The 20,899-nt window shown below is 43.5% G+C and overlaps 1 protein-coding gene across 1 annotated transcript in view; it reads right to left on the minus strand.

Moving 5' to 3' along the window:
* The window catches only part of LOC311508235 (carboxyl-terminal PDZ ligand of neuronal nitric oxide synthase protein), a 53,890-nt gene that overhangs the window by 11,666 nt on the left and 21,325 nt on the right, over nucleotides 1-20,899 (minus strand). Inside the window, exons 3-10 of the mRNA XM_084572932.1 lie at nucleotides 17,523-17,615; nucleotides 17,359-17,417; nucleotides 10,122-10,230; nucleotides 9,406-9,547; nucleotides 7,409-7,581; nucleotides 4,037-4,192; nucleotides 2,738-2,942; nucleotides 655-982 (exon numbers count right to left, since the gene is read on the minus strand). Of these exons, the coding sequence (XP_084429058.1) occupies nucleotides 655-982; nucleotides 2,738-2,942; nucleotides 4,037-4,192; nucleotides 7,409-7,581; nucleotides 9,406-9,547; nucleotides 10,122-10,230; nucleotides 17,359-17,417; nucleotides 17,523-17,615 (1,265 nt within the window). The remainder of the gene's footprint in view (nucleotides 1-654; nucleotides 983-2,737; nucleotides 2,943-4,036; nucleotides 4,193-7,408; nucleotides 7,582-9,405; nucleotides 9,548-10,121; nucleotides 10,231-17,358; nucleotides 17,418-17,522; nucleotides 17,616-20,899) is intronic.

Consider the following 20,899-nt stretch of genomic DNA (forward strand, 5'->3'; position numbering starts at 1 on the left):
GATATCATTTATTGGATTAACTGGATACGGTTCAATCTGCGGTAGGTCAATAGCAGCTGATGAAGTTGGCCGACCAATACCTCACATCGGTCAGACCCGGTTTGCGTTAGCTTTACTGTAACTTCTAATTAAACTCAGAAATAATCTAAATTAACATATTTTAAACTTTTCATGATGATTAACAGGGCAAGCACACAGGAAACAACTATCAGCAACTCAGTAATATGCAGCCATTATAGGCAGGAAAACGTTTAGTGATGTGAAGTGGGTGGGTACCAAGTTGAACTAAGCTCAACTTTGTGGCGACAGGACTGATTGACGCCCATTATTAGCGACTGATGCAGTTCCTTGACATATGACGCAAACACAGAGCTGTTAATCACAAGGGAAGCTGCTACCCACGACTTTTGTTCCGACCATCAAAGTCATCATATGATAATGAACTTGGAGCGTTGGGCAAACCCAGATGGAGCGGCAGCATCTGTGCCAATATTTTCAAATGGAGTACATTGGCAACCGGAGCGTGGAATGTCCACTAGCGAGCAACTGTCAGCTACAAAGTGACGGGCAAGGGAATGGCTTTCAATGTGTACACACTATGCCAACTGAGATCATTTTCTCTCTATGCAATAAACATAAAGACAGCAGCCTTACTTCTCATCCATGTTGGCAGAGTTTCTCGACGTGAACGGGACAATCTCGTTGCAGGAGCTCTCCTTGCTGTCCGCGGTGCCGTTGGCCCTGATGAAGGGGTCCAGGTCGCTGACTGGGACCGCTGGCTTGGTGCTGCTCTCCAGGTTGAGCAGGTTGAGGTAGGACTCGGCACTGTCCACCTGGGCGAGGGAGAGGGGGGAGGTTTGGAGCGGCCACGAGGGCGTGGAGGTGATGAGCTGGTCCAGGGTCTGACTGTAGTGATTCTTCAGATTCAGAGTGAGAGACTTAGCTGATGTAGAAACTGAGCTGCATAATGACTGATGGCCATCTGGGACACAGAGAAAAACACAGACAACAAATCAAATAAAGGCCACCGTTAAAAACGACATTAATAACAATGAGAAGAGGCAACCTGCATGTTGACTTTTCTTTAAATCATGATTTGACAGAGAAGCGCTGACTCTCAGTACAGAAGGAGGAGCTGGCACGATGCCAGTCACTGCACTCAGGGCAGCCATGTTTGGGATTAGCAAGATTAGCATCTTCTACTGACAGGCCTAATATGATTAATACAGACATGAAGCGTGATGCGTCAACTTTAAAATGCACACACAATTAATATGTGTACAGATTTCTACTAGATACACACAGCTCTGCTCAGGGAGTGCTTCGTGTCATCATCATTTTTGGCTGGACAGGTCTTTCGTTTAGGCCCGTAAACACAACCCTGCTCCAGATATCCACCTTTGGGATTGAAATGTGTGCATTTGTGTACCAAAATAAACGTTAACACAATCAAAACTCACAACGAAGAACAAAGAACAAAGTCTGTGAGTGTGAGATAATGCTGACAGGATGTGGTTTTAAAGAGTCTAGAGCGTGGTGTGTAATGCAGTGAGAGGATGACCCTGGATTTTAATCGTTAGGATGATATAAAACCGCAAAGATCCCAAAGTAAAATCTCATGTAGAAATATTGACTCTGATCTGATTTCCTGAGGATGGGGTTTCAATCACCTCAGTGGTTAGTATCTGGTTTATGTTTAATCTAACTTTAAATACAATGATCAGCCACAACATTAAAACCACTGACAGGAGAAATAAATAACATTGACTATATTGTGACAATGCAATGTTCTGCTGGGAAACTTTTGGACCTGGCATTTGTGTAACCTTTTAGCTTAGACATATACCACCCACCTAGATCAGACCAGGCACCCCCACCCCATAGCAATGACACTCCTTGATGGCAGCAGGATGCATGACACAGAAATGCTTTAGGAACAACTCAAAAAACATAAAGAACAGCACAACTTGTTGACCTGGCCTCCAGATTCCCCTCCCCTCAACCCATAGGACCCAAAGCCCGACTACAGGACACCCTCAGAAGGCCCATGTCCATTATCTGATGAGTCACAACTACTGTTTTGGAGGCACAAGGGAGACCTACACAATATTAGGCAGGTGGTCATAATGTTGTGCCTGATCTGCATAAATTGTATGACTTTCACCTCAACCTCAGATTTAGTTTGTGTTTACTGCCAGTGTTAGGTAGCTAAGCACTGAGATGAGCTAACGTTTATGTGAGAGTGTCTGATTATAGTCTTTTGGTCTTGTAAATGTAACACAGGCTATATAAACTGCAAACAACTTGTATCTTAGAAACAAATGTAAATATAAGTAACTTTTCAGTGTGATCTGAAATGAGCAGTTTTCTTCCTTATTCTTTACCATTAAATTTGACATGACGTTTTTATACATTAAAAAGCCTAACTACCATCTTCAAGAATGCTTTAAATTGCTTTTCCTCAGCCCTTGAGGACAGTATTTTTTCCTCTCGGCACAGTTAAAAGTGCTAAGGGAAAAGTTCTTGCAGAGCATCATTATCACCGAGCCTAACCGGCAGCATGGGTAAGCAGGAAGTCACTGAGTGATGATGGCTCGTGTTGTGACACTCTACATCATCCAACAGAGGAGTGAGCAGCGACTCGTGTCAGGTGCGCTGCAGTGCTCGCCGCTGCAAGCGCAAGTCTATCTGACCTGACACGAGTTCATCTGAGAGACCACAATGTCCGGTCACTTACTGTGTCCATTAGCCTGGAGCTCCTGCTGCGGCTGCCCCGGTCGCGTTGCTTTTGGGGAGCGGGCCTCCAGCTCTTTCAGCTGCTGCACGAGCAGGGCCAGGTGCTGCAGCAAGTCCCTGTTCTGGAGCAGCAGCTGGTGGACGCGGGCCTGGGCCTCCATGCGAGCGGCGGTCTCTGCCGCCATCTGATCTTTCAGTAGCTGCACCTGAAGCGGGAACAAAGGGCAGGGACTCCGATCTGATATACAGCGTATGCAAATGTCTAGATCCAATATTCATTATAAGTGTAGTTTAAATTATTTTCCTTATCCATGATTGTTTTTTAGTGTTATGAAGTGTTTTAGACTATTCTTGCAAAACTGAAGCTGAAAGAAATTAGGTTTGCTACGAAAGAGTGATGAACAGAATCAGACATTCAATAACGAGGTAAATATAAATATTTTATTGACATTAATAAAGAATGCTTTATATATCCAGAATTACTACTTTTCTAGATGTTTTGTTGCAGTACAGGTTGTGCACTAACTGTCCTTCCATTACTGTGTTAGTGCTGCCCCCTAGTGGAGCAGCCTCAGTATAATAGCACACAGAAATAACACGGTCATCCCATGCAAATCACACGGCTCATACAGTGCGTTTATTTAGGACAAGCGCTATGCAAGGGTAGCTTCTGTTTGTTGCCATTCCGCCGATATTTTTTACCCTCAAACTCTCGGGCTGCGCGCTGGCTGCAAGCCTGGAGTGTCCCATGAGCACTGAAATGTCAATATTACCACAAGCCTGCAGCACAAGTCGTGCACATCTGTCCACGTGTGGAGTTTGTGCAAGAAAGGAAGTCTATTTTTACACGTTACGCCATGCAGAAATTTACAGTTGAAATAAAAATATAAAAATGAATGCCGCGCGGGATGCGTTGAATTCACGACATGGATTTAACTCATCCTGCTTCAGTGAGGCCAGATGGAATTGAAATCGGAGTGAGGGTCAAAGAAGATATATAAGGTAGACAGAAATTACTGATATTGATCAGAGATGTCCTCTCCACGGTGACACAAGTGATTTGTTACTAGCCTGCCCGGGAAGATAGTGGAAAGAGCAAAGAGTCTGACAAAGTGCTGCAACTCTAGAGAGGAACCAGTCTGAGAGCGGATGAACTGATTAGGTGACAAACAGAGAGATAACTGCATTTGGTGATGCATTATTATGCCAAAAAAAAGATTTCTCACTGCAAACTGAAGATGTTTCATAGACTCGTGTCTAAGCTTTACAACCCTTTTGCTGCGTTTGTTGTGTTTCTTACCTGTGCGACGGCCACCTGCGTGTGCTGCTGTTGCTGCTGCAGCTGCTGCTGAAGGAGCTGCAGGTAGTGCTGCGACGCCAGGGGAGTGAGAGACGGAGGGCTGCTGGGAGTGATGCCTTGGGATGTCACAGTGAAGAAGGACCGTCGATCAAAGTCCTGAACCCAGACAAAACCCAAGAAGACAAAAAAAATTAAACCAATACATTTTATTGAAGGAGAGATTACTGTGTTAACTGTGTTGGTCCTCTGAACCCACAGCGCTGACAGTCTTTCACACTAGCTACATAATAGGACCTATTATTAGACCTTGGGCACCACATGGATGTAATTAATGAACCAGTAGGAGAGAAACTTTAGTCCCAGAGCGCAAGACTGCGACTCATTGATCCGGAGCTCCCTGGAGGCCTTCACTAAAGGCTCTCCAGAACTGCAAAAAACTCTTAGCTCTTTACCATATTATATACTCGATCTCCGTCTCTCTGCTTCCAGCCTGCCTCTAAATGTCTCCCAGCGTCTCTCATGCTCATGTCGTTAGATGTTTTTCAAGACGATCTTTGCTCGCACAAATATTTCGGGGAGAAAAAGGACATTTCCTAAGCAACTTTTCACTTCTCTCACTTTCTTACATAAGTTATGTGGTTTTAGTGTGTGTCTCTGTGTGTTAAAAGCTGCAGTGACAAGATATGTTCAGACAAAAACACTGTCTAATCACACCAGGTCCTGCTGCCCTCATGCAAAATGACTTTCTCTGGGTGTAATGCGAACATCCCACCACTAGAGGGCAGACTAGCACACTGTAAAGTACAACACATTCATCTTAATGTACTCTCAGAGTGAATCTTAGCTTAATTTGATTATAATTTCATACTTTAAATTCCATTTTGATAAATGCAGAGACACAGTACAGCTTATCGATCATCGCTGTCAGTTATAAACAACGCAACCCACAGGCCAAACACAAATTAGGGACAGCTGTTGTCACCGTTCTCAATGCTGATACCTGTGATGTGGGATGTTTGTGCAGTAGTTTTAAAATGTTCCGGCTGGAGAAACGTCGCAGTTATTGTTTACTGAGACATCTGGACTGTGTGGGTGTGGTCTGACTCACAGCAATAACTCAAATGCGCCGCACGGTCTTTTCAAGTGAAGCCCCGCCAACGCTAAGAGCTTCGACAAAAACAAATACAAAATTTTAGCTGAATATTTAGCGCTCAGGTCACTGTTAATAACTTAATTTCAGGTGTTTAATTATAGAAATAATAACCACCAGCAGCTTCAATAAAAAGTAATCCAAACTTCAGGTGGTCTCGGAGGTGTTTCTGTTATTATTTTGTACCCAATACAACCCATCACCCCTGTCAATATCTTTATTTTTTCCCCAGTCTTCCTTTCTGTCATCCAGATCTTTCATATTTCTTTTCTCCCTCCCCTCTCTCTTTTCCCTCCTGTGCTTATCTTCGTAGAGCAGATGTTCGCGAACCCCTCGATGGGATTATGGTGGCGTTCCTCAGAAATCAAAGGGAACAGACTTGGGTTTTTGGGATTAGGTGTCCCCCTTACACAGCCTGCAGGAATATTCAGGTTCCCTGCTCCAATGCCGCTCTCTCTCTCTCTCTCTCTCTCTCTCTCTCTCTCTCTCTCTCTCTCTGTTGGTAGCACGGGAATAATGGTTTCTATCCCACACGGACTCCTCTGGTGACAAATTCAAAGAAATGATCATGACACGCCAAAGCCTCCAATGTTTGCATCTTTTCATCCTGTCACTGTCAAAACATTAAGAGACTTCATCAATCTGACAAATCTCAAACAGAAAATAAAGCCTGATGCTTCTACCCAACGCAGGAGTGACCAGGGCGTGTTATATCTGTGGTATCTGCTGCCAAATTGAGGCTGCTTTTAGTCAGGGGGAGCTGCAGCCACTGATCTGGTCAGGTACTGCAGCAGATGACAAAGCACTATTACCGTCCTTCCTCAGTTCTGTGAGCCATTTGGCTGCACCGTGCACAGATAATAGCATCAAAACACCACTAAAGCCAAAGCGATTAATCAGGGAGAGGGGAGTCGGTGTCCTGTAGCTACAAAGACAGACGCAGTCTGGAGCAAAGAAACCAGCGATCATTACAACGTGGATGCTGCTGCCGCTGGCTGACCTCTATTGCCAGTGTCGGTAATAAAAGGGGAAACATCCACTATGATGGGAATAAACTGTCGTACCAAAGCGGTGTTTACGATGAAGCTGCCCTTACAAATGAATCCTGCAGTAAGGTTGCGCTGACCAGCAGGCATGACAGAAAATATTGGCACAATAAAGGGGCTAGATGCTTCAGAAAAAGACTTTTCCAGTTAAAACAGATGGACAAATTGACGCTCATGCCCACGTCATGCAGCAGTGCTCCTTTAAGTTTATTGAGTGCATTGTACATTGCTATTATATTTAAAGCCCCCAAGTGTTTTAAATGACACAGGACTTGTAGGCCAGTAACAAGCCCAACACTCACCTACAAAAAGTTATTTTGTAGGTATTTTGAAGTTTGTCTCTCCCTGGAAAACTATTTTAAAATGTTGATGACTCATCCTGCACTCATGGGTGTATAATATAGGAAATTTCCCACACGTGGGATTAAATAAACGTCTTATAACAGTTTCACCAATGCAAACGGCTCAAAGAATCCTAAAGAGGAGTTTTTGAATGACAAATAAAGACTGCTATAACCTAAATGTGACACAGGCGGACTGCATTGTTCTCTGTGTAACATAACCAGAGAGTAGGGAGTTCAATTTACACCGATCAGCCACAACATTAAAACCACCGACAGGAGAAGTCAGTGACATTGACCATCTTTTGACAATTCAGTGTTCTGCTGGGAAACTTTTGGACGTGGCATTCATTGGTGTGGATGTTACTTAGACATGTAGCACCCACCTAGACCAGACCAGACACCCCCACCCCATAGCAATGACACTCCCCAGCAGGATGCAGCCTGACACAGACACACACACAAAAACACTTTAGGAACAACTAAAAAAAACATGAAGAACAGCACAAGGTGTTGACCTTGCCTCCAAATTCACTAGATCCCAAACTGATCAAGGCCCATGTCCATTCTCTGATGAGTCACAACTGTTTTGGAGGCACAAGGGAGACCTACACAATATTAGGAAGGTGGTCATAATGTTACGCCTGATCAGTGTATGTATTTTTATATAAAAAAAAAGTCATCATTGACTTTCTGATTGGAACTTTTGCGTGTAGGTACTAAAAACAGTTAGGCAGCAGCAGATCCTGAGCTAGAGTTTATTTTGAGACCTAATATTTCAAGCACAAAGCATTGTGCTTACTTCAGTCTTTTCAAGCATCTTGCAGCGTCTCACCATGATAGTCTGTCCGGGTTTGACGACGTTCAGCTCCGCCAGGCTCTGCAGAATTTCGCTGACTGCCTTCTCGCACAGCGAAGCGCCGGCTGAAGGATCTTCTCCTCCTCGTCTTCCCACTCGTTTGCTGTCCTCGTCCTCATCTTCTCGCCCTGCTCCTGTCAGTTTGCGACCTGCGAAAGGCACCGCCACGGTTTACTTTTACTTTTTGCTTGATATGGCTGTGCAGGCTCGGATATGTCCAGCTCCACAGTAAATTACTGAACGAGCATCCATCAAACATACGTGGTCTTAATTTATAACTAAACCCCACATGAATGTTATTTTGAGCAAACACTTGCCGAGTATGCTCTCAATGGATAGTCCTCTGATGCCAGACAACTCTCCATTCACCGTGCAAATTACACTCATTACGGGTAACACAGGCAATCACCCTCTCGCGTCGTCTGGTGAAAGTTGTAATCACAGGAACCTTTCCCACAGCTACCCTCCGTTCTACATGAGAAGCGTCCAGCACGACGCCTCGGAGAACGCCCCACAGATCCACATTATCTTCATGTTGTCCCTTCAGTCTGTTTACAATCCACTGTGAGCAGACATCTGTGCTGATCCTGTTTGACCACTGCAGTAAATTAATGAGCTAGTGAGGTTTGACGCTTCCATTTAGACCGTAAAGAGGCGTGTAATTCAGACTAAACAAGGGTAAAGGCAAGCTTCAGAGGAGGAGAAATGCAAACCTTGGATGAACAAAGTGACAAAAAGAAGCTTAGAAACTCCACTGTTTTCCACATTATCACTGCGCAGGGTAGATGTTGAAGGTAAAATGTGTGTTTTATTTTATCAGAATGTTTCTATGTGAAGAATGGTTGCCATGGTTCTCTGCAAGGTAAACCTTTGTGGGGCTTTTGTGACAGTCATATCTGCAGGGCTGCAAATGTTAAAGTTGAAAAAAACAAGATTTAAAATAAGATTTCATAACGTTCAGATTAAATAAAATTACATCAAACCTAACTTTTGCCTTGGACCTATTTGAGACTTGAATAGCAATGTCCTTGAAAACACATTAAAATCTCTACAACATCATTCATCAAGCAAAAGTTTTCATCTAGCCAGTCCACCACTTTGGTTCAGACTGAAATATCTCAACACTTGCTGAATGAATTGGAATGAAATTTGGTGCAAATGTCCCCAGCGCCCAGAGGATACATCCCGGTTACTTTGGTGATCCCCTACCTTTCGCTTTATCGAACTTTGTCCAAGTTTCTGAAGAAAAACTTGCTGAACTAATGATTTCTAACCAGCCTCATTTATTCTTTCCAAACATCAGATTACTGAGATTATCAGCAGCCAGTAGTGCATCTAAAAGTTGTAATAGTTGAAGGGCATTTCTAGAAAATGCACAAAAGGCTTTAGAAAGTATATTGGCTTTAGAAAAAACAGCTACTTTTCCAGTTCTATTAAACCACTGCTGAAAAAGAGGACAGAGAGAGATGACTTAATTAAAAGATATATATTTTTCTAACTCTACTCCAATTTGCACGTTATATATTTCAAGTTTCTATTTAAGTGCAAATTGAAATGTAGATAAAAAAGAGTTGGATGGCAATGCACCAACTGAATGGATGTGGCTACTGGCACAGTTGCGAAGTCTCGTTTAAACTGAGGAGACAATTTATGCCAAAAGCAGCTTTTGATAGTCTGGCAAATCATTACCAAAGAAGTTTAAAGCTTGCATCTTTTGATTTGTGCCATGTTTTACAAGTTGTGGGCTCAGGTGTCTTATCTGATAGCTCAGACACGTACTGGCGGCATGCATATGCAACTAAATGAATTGTGCAGACTCTGGATCTCAATGTGAGCTTAAATACCTTATGGTAGTACACTGTAATTATTGTGATCATTAAACTCATCCAGTGAACCATGCACAATTAATTGTGCTCTTCAAAGGCAAAATTGTGGACGGCAGATAACGGTAAACCCCATCAGGGGGTCCTCACCATTGCTGCTGGGCTCGTCTGTGGACTTGTCGCTCTCTCCGTCCGCCTGTCCGTCACCGTCCTGCTCGGCGTGCTGCAGGCTGAGCTTATGGCAAACTTCAAACGCCTGACCTACTGTCCGAACAATGCGCATGGCCTGCGTCTGGCATGGGAAAGATTTAGATAAACAGCACAGCAAGGTAATGTATATAATCTCTCAGTAACCGACGGGTTAAGATACTAGTTAATATCACTTATGTGGGACAATTTTCATTTACAGCTGACTGGTACGAGTTACGTACATCTAACGTGCAAAAACTGCTGAGACACACAAAAAGAGCTTAAACTGAGGTGAGGTAAAGAGAAGCCTGTCCGAAATGTGCAGTTGTAATCCTTGTCCTTGGCTGCATCTGCTCTGTATTCCACACAGGCTGTGGGTCTGCTGCGCCACCGAATTTTAACTAAGCCACTGGAAATTGAATTTAAGATCAGATTCTGAACCAAAATCGGTTAACCGGGCCGACGCAGTTGTAAAATGCATTCTCAGATTAAAGGTAAAGGGGGAGGAATAGAGCGGAATACAAACAGCCGCTCTTGATGTGTTAAGAAGGGCAATTTACCTCATTTTCTGCTTCTGTTTTACTGAGCTAATCTAACCATCTGCTCGCTGTGGCTTCATAGTCAGCTTCCACTTTAATAATGCAGATCTGTAGTGCGCTGCACGTGCTGAGACAAACCTTCTTCTTTGATTTGAACACGTTACATCTGAAGGAATTGTTGGAGCCATCTCTTGCAATGTAGCTGAAGATCTTTAAGTCCTGGGAGTCGTGAGACACGTAGAAAATCCTGGAAAAAAGCAAATTTAAATTATGAAAGTTACAGAAAGTTAAATTTTTTAAACATAATCCTCCCTCTTCTTCACCGCTATAACTTATTAAATACACAATTAAGGGCAAAGAAAGATTTTTTTTTTTACAGTATACTGTGTACTCATTGTGTCTTATGTTGTACAAATATCCTGCCCCGTCTGGCTCTGTCACTGCCAGACACCCTACTACACCATCACCCTCTGCAGTGAACTGGCAAGGCAAAGGGTCAGAGCTCCATCTCCATCTGTAGCTCCGCTGGGAACCAGGCAAACAAATTACGAAGGTCTACCCCTGAATCACACACTCGCAAAACCCTGGAACGAACGCAAGGATAAATACATTTATCACGCGCAGTCCCCTGATGAGGTGCAATTTTTCTTTTTCTAAATGAGATCCTCCCACAGATTCATCCATAATTTACAAACACACACACATAGAATCCCCGAGTGCACGCGATGCCGGTTTCCTCAGAGGTTCTAATGCGACGGATACAATCTGGACTCTTTGCGGCTATGTCGCTAGGAGATGCTTTCAAAGTGACTGACGCCTTGGTGTCACGTGATGCTGGCAGCGGAGATGGCAGCTTAGTTGGAGGCTCCGCAGTCGAGTAGCTTATTTTATTTAAGTGAAGGGTTACACGGTACTTCTCTCGACCTCTGAGTGACACATTTTATGTTTGAGAATTCTGAAACTACATTTGTGGAGTTACGATGCCTGGCCAGCAGCAAAAGCCCGCTACACGAAGTCAAGAGACGGCTAGCAAACCCGGCGAAGCTAGCAACGCAGCTAAAGCAGCTAACACCGCGGCTAAAAACATTTCGCCGTCGCCCCCCAAAACGGCCAACCCCCCTCCTCCTCCTCCTAATCAGATGGCCAAGGACATATCGAGCATCTATGCACTTTTAAGAGAAACATCAGAGTCTCAAGAACGCAAGCTGAACTCCATTGAGTCAGCAACTCGTGCTGTGGATGCTACACGCCTGAACAATGTTGAGTCTCGCATAGACTTCCTTGAAGACGCACATCAAGCGCTTGTAACTAATCCCCCTGCCACTCAGTCTGAGGTGGAGATCTTGCGACAGAAGCTGGACGACCTGGAAAATAGGAGCCGGCGGAACAACCTGCGCTTTGTTGGCTTCCCGGAGGGTTGCGAGGGCCCGGACACACTCGCCTTTCTACGCAAAGTTATTCCACAGATGCTGAACATTGACCTTCAGGGAGACCTCGAAATCGACCGCGCACACCGGACCCTTGCCAGACGCAGACCGGACGACCAGCCCCCGCGACCCATCGTCGCTCGCTTCCTGAGATTCCAGGACAAGGAACGGATCGCTGAAGCTGCGCGGAAGATGGGAAAGGTGCACTGGGACAAACATCACATCATGGTCTTCCCTGACTACTCCAAACTGGTCACCGAGAAACGGGCTGCTTTTAACCAATGCAAACGCCTGCTTCACGAGCGTCGGATCAAGTTCTCCGTGAGGTATCCAGCTGTGCTCTCCCTGAGGACGGCGGATGGTAGACGTGAGTTTACAGACCCCAAAAAAGCTCTGGAATTCATTCGTTCTCTGCCCCCGTGAAAGCATACTCATATTTTGCTCTTCAGTCACCTAGAACCATCCAGTTGAACTGTACACGTCTCTCATTTACATCGTTAAATACATTCTAATATGGAAGATATATCTCATTTATTATTTTAGATGGTGACATTATGGGTTCTATTATACCCATCATTTTTGGTTGTGCCCTATATACTAATTCAGATGTTATTGGTCTACTGTGGACATTCGAGTTGCTATAGCAGGGGGAACATATCATCCCCTGAGCTTATACTTTGCTTTATTTTTTTAGAATTTTTTTGTTTTATTTTGCTTTTTACTCACTCCCACCATTTCCATTAGCACTAGTGAACAATCCAGATCTGAAAAGGGCCTAATAGGGAGACGTACACTTCAGATTGACATCACTGGATGGGTAGGTATAGCTACAAACCTGTTCAGGAGTTTTGGTTATATTTTACTGTTTATTACTTACAGCCCTTACACAGTTTTGTACTGATGTGGCCCTTGCTAATTCTCAGCTACATAATTATAGCTGCGTGACTGCCTTCTTTGTGAGCTGTTAGACTGTTCAAAGTCACGGACCAAGTTTTTTGTGTGTTAGGCTTGGTGCTTTTAGTGCACCTACTGGTGACAACAGTTCATGGTCACCATGTAAGTATGTGTATGTATCTTTGTCTTTTTCTCCCATTATATGGTTTTCCTTCTTCTTTTTTCTTTTCCCCCAACTTTTTTGTTGCCCAGGATGTTTGTTGCTCAGCGATGGTGGCTTTAATGATAGGTTACATGGCCTATAAGCAGAGGTTACTAAACCTACTCCAAACTAATGATGCAGGCGGATAAAGGAAGGTCCTTGAAACTAATGACATGGAACGTGCGAGGTCTTAACCACCCTATTAAAAGGAAAAAAGTCATAACATTCATTAAATCAAAAAGATGTGATATAGCATTTCTCCAAGAGACTCACTTATTGACTCAAGAATCTAGAAAGCTTTGCAGAGATTGGGTTGGTCATGTCTCCTCCTCATGCTGGAATAGCCACAGCAGGGGAGTAACTATTCTAGTACACAAACAAATACAATTCAAATGTATTAAGGAAAGTACTGATACTGCTGGAAGAGTTTTGATGCTACTCGCCGAGATACAGGGCCATAAAGTAATTTTAGCTAATGTCTACGCTCCTAATATTGATGATCCCGCTTTCTTTGGGCAACTAGAATGCAAACTCAATGATATGGGAGATTATCCAATTTTGATGGGGGGTGATTTTAATCAGGTTATGGATAGCATATTGGATCGTAGCACCCCGTCACAGCGTCAATGCAAATCAGCCTCCATTATGCACAAAATGTGCAAAGCTTCTGGTCTAGTTGACACCTGGCGGTTATTAAACCCAACCACAAGAGATTATACTTTCTATTCCCCACGCCACAATACATTTTCCAGGATCGATTATTTTTTTGTCTCTGGCTTTGGCATCTCCTCCATAGTATCTACTTCTATCGGCAACATTTTCCTCTCGGACCATGCTCCTGTGTTTCTTTGTGTAACCCCTTTCTGCAGTACCCCCAAGTCTCCCAGATGGAGGCTCAACTCCAGCCTTCTGCTTGACCTGAATTTTAAAGAATATTTAAGGGCTCAAATTAACCTTTTTATAGAAACTAATTTGGAGTCAGCACCATCTGCTGGTGTGGCATGGGAAGCGCTCAAGGCTTTTATTAGAGGTCATATAATACAACATGCCTCTTTCAAAAAGAAATCTAACATAACAAAACAACTTGACTTGGAGAAGAAGATTCACACTGCCGAAGCTGCATTTAAGCAAAATATGACCCCCACTAATCTGACTAATCTGACCAGACTAAAATATGAACTTAATTCCATCTTGACCCAGAAGGCAGAATTCTCCCTCTTCAGAACTAGGCAAAAATACTTTGAAGAGGGGGACAAAGCAGGTAGATTGCTGGCTAGATATATTAAACAAAGAGAGGCCCAGAGCACAATAGCAGCAATTAGGACAGAAAGTGGCGCTGCTACGCGCGACCCCACAGAGATTAATATGGCATTCAGAGAGTTTTATGCAAAGCTTTACTCATCGGAAACGCAAGTCAGCCAGCAAGAGACGCATGCTTTTCTGAATTCCCTCACTCTCCCCACCTTATCAGCGAGCCAGGTAGATCTGCTTGATGCGCCAATCACTAAGGAGGAAATTGTGGATGTTATTAGTGGCCTTCCATCTAGCAAGGCGCCAGGCCCAGATGGCTTCACAGCTGAATTTTTTAAGGCGTATGCTGAGGAACTCTCCCCTCTACTTTTGCAAATGTATAGCGAGGCACTGGATAAGGGCTGCCTGCCCCCCACTCTGTCTGAGGCACTAATTTCTCTCATTCTAAAGAAGGATAAGGATCCACTAGATTGTAAAAGCTATAGACCGATCAGTTTGATTTGCTGTGACAGTAAAATTCTTGCTAAAGTTCTAGCTGTGAGGTTAGATAAGGTGATAACCAACCTGATTCACCCCGACCAAGTTGGCTTTATTCGTACTAGGAGCTCAGCTGACAACATCAGACGTTTGATTGACATCATGTGGACCTCCCAAAACTCACCCTCCCCTGCTGCCGCCCTGTCTTTGGATGCTGAAAAGGCATTTGACAGGGTGGAGTGGCAATATTTGTTCTCCACCCTGGAAGCTTTTGGTTTTGGCAGGATATTTATTAGCTGGGTCAGACTTTTATACACCAACCCTAAGGCCTCAGTGACAACAAATAGCATAATATCACAGTCCTTTGAGCTCCAGAGAGGCACTAGGCAGGGCTGCCCTTTGAGCCCTTTACTTTTTGCACTGGCGCTGGAGCCGTTAGCAGCGGCTATTCGCAAAGACCCTGACTTCCCAGGTATCCAAGTTGGCAATACTAGTCACAAACTGATGCTTTACGCGGATGATGCCTTGGTCCTGATAACAGAGCCAGAGCGCTCTCTCCCTGCTCTGCTCAAAACTATTAAACTGTTTTCTAAATTATCTGGATATAAAGTGAACTGGGCCAAATCAGAGGCTTTACCTCTGACTTCCTACTGTCCCAAGACCCTATTCCAACCTGGTGATTTCACTTGGCCCCAATCAGGTATTAGATGTTTAGGTATCCTTTTCCCCCCGTCATTGAATGAGTTGGTCCAGGTTAATTTTGAGCCCCTTCTGAACAAACTCAAGATTGATATAGAACGGTGGTCTCCACTATTACTTTCCCTCTGGGGCAAGGTCAATGTCATAAAAATGAATTGCACCCCCAAATTTAATTACCTATTACAGGCACTACCAGTGAAGATCCCTCTAAAATACTTTAAGCAATTTGATAGTCTTTGCAACAAATTCCTATGGAACAATAAGCGACCCAGATTGAACTTGAAAAAATTACAGAGGCCAGTGGACCACGGTGGACTGGGGGTTCCAAATTTGCTTTTTTATCATTATGCATTCAGTCTAAGACACTTGGTTCACTGGGCACTGCCTCCTGAAAGAGCACCCCCGTGGTTCAGTCTAGAAAGCCCTTTATGTAGTCCACTCCCCCTTATGCACTACATCACCACTAAGCTTTCATTAGAGGCACAAAGTCACCCTATTATTTCACATTTACAGTGGGTATGGAAAAGAATGGCCTTCATATTTAACTTTGACGCAAACCTCCACTCTGCAGCCTCCATATGGACTAACCCTAAACTCTGCATAGGGAAATCACCCTTTCTCTGGAAATCATGGGTCGACAGGGGAATTCTGACCCTTGACGACCTATATGCTGGGGATACACTCAAGTCGTTCTCTGATATCAAGACACAATTTCACCTGCCCCAGAATCAGTTTTGGAAGTACTTACAACTCAGACATCTGCTACTGCACACATTCGGGTCTCTTTCAACACCCCCCCCCACTGTAAGCTTCCTTACACAAATAATGAAAATTTTTGGTAGAGGCCATGAAGCTTCAGTGTATTATTCAATGGTCTTGAAATGCTCGGATAAAGGTGCATCAAGTCTTAAATCGATTTGGGAAGGAGATCTCTGTGTCTCATTCACAGACAGGGAGTGGAGTAGGATCTTACGAAACATAAAAAAGATGTCCAGGGAACTCAGAACAAGGCTTGTCCAATTCAAGATCCTGAACAGGGTCTATTGGACCCCCTCTAAGCTATATAGAGTTAAGTTGAAACAAAACCCAGACTGCTGGAGATGCCAGAGCGGGGAAGGCACCTTGATTCATATGCTGTGGAGCTGTCAAAAAATACAAGACTATTGGTTTGAGATTCATAATAATGTCACAACGATTATAGGACATGATATTCCCTTCTCCCAGAGGTTGTATATTCTGGGGGACCCATCCCAACTTGATGACATTCCTCCCCACACTGCAGAGTGGGTCCAGGTAGCACTGATGCTGGGGCGCAAACTTATTGTTTCAGAGTGGAAGGCGTCATCGCCCCCCCCTGTCAGCCTCTGGCATACTCACTTAGCCAAACTGGCTGCATTGGAAGGCCTATCATACAGACTAATAAATAGAGTGGAAGGCTTCAACTTGAAATGGGAACGGTACTTGTCCAATATGAAAGACCCTGTGCAAGATATGTGATAACCTACCCGAGTATGACACCTCGCTGAGCATGTAACACAATGCCTTTCCTGTTTGTTTGATTTTTTACCCCCCCCCCCCCTCCCCCCTTTTTTTTTTTTTTTTTTTTTTTTTTCTCTTCTTCATTGCCATTATTATTATCATTATTATTATTATTACTCCTGACTAAATATTTATTTCATTGTATTGCGGTGCTCTGTTTTATCCTTTTTTTTTTTTTTTTTTTTTTTCCTCAGACTGTTCTTGTTTTTCTTTTTTGTTGTTGTTGTTCCTTCTCTCTTTCATAACATAGCTTATTGTTTACTTTCTGTATACAAGTTACAATACTTGTCACAACACTGTTCTATAACCAACACTTTCACAAGTGTACTTGTAATGTATGATTTAAAAAACCCAATAAAATATGAATCATAAAAAAAGTGACTGACGCCTTCACGTTTCTATTGATGACTGGTTGACAGGCTCCATTATCACCGCGCACGCAGCTGACACTTCAATCGCACACACGGCACTGACACATGTGTCTGCAAACTGGACATTAAGAATAAAATCTGAGCGTGGAATACCTCTCTGGAGGAATTACCTTTAAGTGCACAAACATATGCAGTAACTGCATGCACAAGCTATAGATTATTCATCATTAAAGTAACTGCATTTGGCACACACGGGCACATATAGCGCTGTGGAGCACCTAAGTCCGGGGCGGTAAAGAACATGTGAGGACTTGCGAGGCATGACTCGGCTTCATCCACAGGGGCCGAGCTGGAGGATGTGATTTCCACTGAGAGGCTTACGTTATGTATTATGTGCCCCACACTCAGAGTAATTGCTTTTGTTAAAGCTAACGCGGGCATGCGGAGTGCCGACTGGGCTGGATATCAGACAGGTTTATGGGATAGGCTTGCTTCAGATGAGAGATGCAACTCACCTGTATATCGGATCGTGCATGATCAGCATTTTGCTCTCGTCCCACGTCCATTCTTTTCTCTGTGCATGAAACAAATTACCATTAAGCAAAGATAAATACTTTTATTATTACTGGTTATATTGCAGTAGAAAATGGTCATTTTACATTCAGTACTACTGACTTACCTTCTGTTTCTTTCTCAGCATCACCTTGACCCCGTCCACGGACACCACGATGCTGACCTTCTTCTTTTTGATATTCTTAGCCTTGAATTCATACTAGGAAAAAAAGAAGAAAGGAAAAGAAGTAGTTATTTTTGGGCTTTTATGACTTTACTTTGTGTGCTGGCAGTGGAGAGAGGGTGGGCAACATGCAGCAAAGGGTGCAGGCTGCGCCACTGAACCACTTGATTACACATAACTGAAGAAAAGTGTCTGATGAGTGAGTCTCAGTCTTACAAGGGCTTAGAAACAATCTACTTCAACAAAGCATCTCTACATCTCCACAAACTAATGTGATGAAATTTGGAAAATGTGGAAAATGCTCATTTAATATGCTTTTATCTGTGTAACAGTCCATAACGCAAACTGTATATCTTCCCGAGTATCATTGAAGACAAAGAAAAAAGACATGTTAACACTGGAGAGGATGGAATTAGCACATTTGAATCAATTTTCTAATTATTTAAAAAGAAATGCCTTTTTAAATTTTATTTATTGTATTGATCCCCAATGAGGAAATTCTTTCTTGGAACTGAACCCATCCATTTGTCCACACAGCAGCGTGTACACCCAGAGCAGTGGCACAGATGCAGGAACCGATTCGAGGTTTGGGTGCTTCCTCATGGAACCTCAAGCATGGATATAAAGCGGTTGTGATCCTGTGACCAGGCAGTTTAAAATTCTGACAATAGACAAATCTGAGTAACTCACTTCTTGTTTCACCCCTGTGTGCAAACACATGCCCAGACATTTATTCATACTGCAGACACACACTTTCTTTCTCGCTCCAACTCTCATTCTGCCTCTTCATTGTAGTGAGTGATGTCCTTCTTTGGCTTGCAGACAGAACTGAGGGCACGATCTGTCAGATTTAAAACACGATCTGCAGTGCACTTTAACATATCAGCACATTTAAAAGCTTGGCATTGAGGTCTTGCAGTAAGATAAAGTTTGCTGAGTGTTTTTGCCAGAGAAAGGAACCAATAAACCTGACTAGCTTTTAATGTCACAGCTGAGCTGAGCCACTTCCCTGCTTCTCAGAACACAAACTACCTTGCTAAATTAAACAAAATTCATGTTAAAAGGCCCTGATATGGGTTTGCAACCATTCTCTTTGCCGAGTGGTGCACAACAGCTGCGTCTGCACGGAGTGACTAACACGTTTCCACCTCGTCAGCTGGCCGGGCGCTCTGGTGAGGAACTTAGCAAGTCTGGCCTGTCAGCTCAAATCAGTGTCCCTTTTAAACATGAAGCAGCAAGTTCAGCTCTTGTTAGCTTTCCAGATATCAAGGCCCACAGTGGGACTACCAGGCCGCAGCCATCTATCATGTCGCAAAGTGCAAGTGCTTGACTTTTGAGCGATTAACCTCGGTTCACACTGTGGCCCACGCAAGGTCAAATACGAGAGCGACGCAGGGTGCAACTCAGCTGCAGAGGAAAAATCGCAGGTTTAGAAACTTAATTGTTTAGTACACCTTAAAAGTAATAGCTCAGTATTGATTTCACTAATAAAAACAGAAAATGGGCTGCCTGGCTCTGTCTGAACATAAAAAGATCAGTGCCTATAAACTCATCCACATGCTTCATCTTCCTTGTTTAATCTGTGCAAAAACCAAAGTGTAAAAAACAAAGCTGCATGATTCTGAGGCGGAACGGTCCATGAGTCAATATTCTCATCTCAAACTAAGCAAGAGAAGAAATAATTCCTCTAATCTCCTACTATTCAATTAATTTCCTTGACAGAAACATCCATTGAATGGTATCATGTGATTAGTTCATTTTGAATGTGCAACAGCTGATTTATTTAAGCACCAGGAGCGTCTGTGATCGCGCCCGCAGCTTCGGTTCGCGTTGGCGCAGCGGAGTAAATTGCAACCGAGCTGAATGAAGTGGAATGCCCATTATTACAACTGTGCACGGCGATTAATGGATTCACTATGAGCCAGTCAAATGACCGGATCCATCACTCCAGAAACAGCTGTGATAATCGCAGCGACGCGCGATGACGGTTCAACAAATGGAAAGGCTCTTATCTAGGAGGAAACGATACCGTTGTCTGGACGGAGGCAGATGGTGCGGGCGTTTGCCTGACATGTAAAATGACGGCTAGACCCAGAAAACAATCAGTGTCCAGTCATTAACCACAGTAAAACAAAATTAAAGTAAAGGGAATAAGAGGAGGAGAGGATACGGGAAAATCGGATGAAAGAATAAATGCAAATGCAAAATTAATATGCCAGTATGGAGACGACCCTGAAAAATAAAAGAGGGAGGATGGCAGGAAAGGTGAGCAGAAACAAAGAGACAGAAGGAGAGGAGGTGAAGAGACAGCTGCTGTTATGTAAGGACCTCCTGGAAGCTGTGACCTTTTTAATCCAGCCACACAATGCCACCAAAGAACAATTAGCATTATACGGTCCAGACATACCAGATATGATCCTGACATAGATTGGGTTTTATTAGTCACATGTGACGCTCGGATATGTCCGCGCCGTCTGCGAACCCAAGCAGAGTAAATAAACATCATGACCTAATGAGGTCGTTTCTGTCGTCTGTTTCCACGTCGTCGCTCTTTCTTCCGTGATCATTTTCTGCTTGTGTCTGTTTGAGAATGCCCCGCTCTCCATGCCCTGGATCCATGGTGATTAAAGTTTCAGTCTCTAATTATACAGAACTGGGTCCTGAGAGAGCTGATTAAGTAGAGAATAGGTTTAGAGAGAAAGAGGAGGAAGCGAATCCGCAGAGATTGGGAGAGACGCTAGCCGCGGTTTAATGGAAAAAATGATCGTGCAGTAACGTGGAGTAGATGAAAGGAGAGAGCGAAATAAAAAAAACAAAAAAAAAACAAACAACAACAGGTACTGAAATTAATTTGTCTCTACTGCAGTCGGCTTATGAACCCAGTGCGAACACCCACTCATGCTGAGGATAACTTAGGCTGGAACTGGACAAACTGCAAGTACAATCTAATAGGGGCACAAGATTAAAAAAATAAATGAATGAAGGGAACACCAAAGTAATTTCAATTCATCCTGAGGACAAGTAGAATTCATTTTGGTTCAAATTCATCCAATTTCACTGATCAGCCATAACATTAAAACCACCGACAGGAGAAGTGAATAACATCGACCATCTTGTGACAGTACAATGTTCTGCTGGGAAACTTTTGGACCTGGCATTCATTCATGTGTAAGTTACTTAGACATGTAGCACCTATCTAGACCAGACCAGACACCCCCCACCCGATAGCAATGACACTCCTTGATGGCAGCAGCCATCCCCAGCAGGATGCAGCCTGACACAGGCACACACACAAAAACAAAGAACTCAAAAAAAAAAAA

This window comes from Chelon labrosus (assembly GCF_963514085.1).
Source record: "Chelon labrosus genome assembly, chromosome: 22".
In the NCBI taxonomy this organism is placed as follows: domain Eukaryota; kingdom Metazoa; phylum Chordata; class Actinopteri; order Mugiliformes; family Mugilidae; genus Chelon; species Chelon labrosus.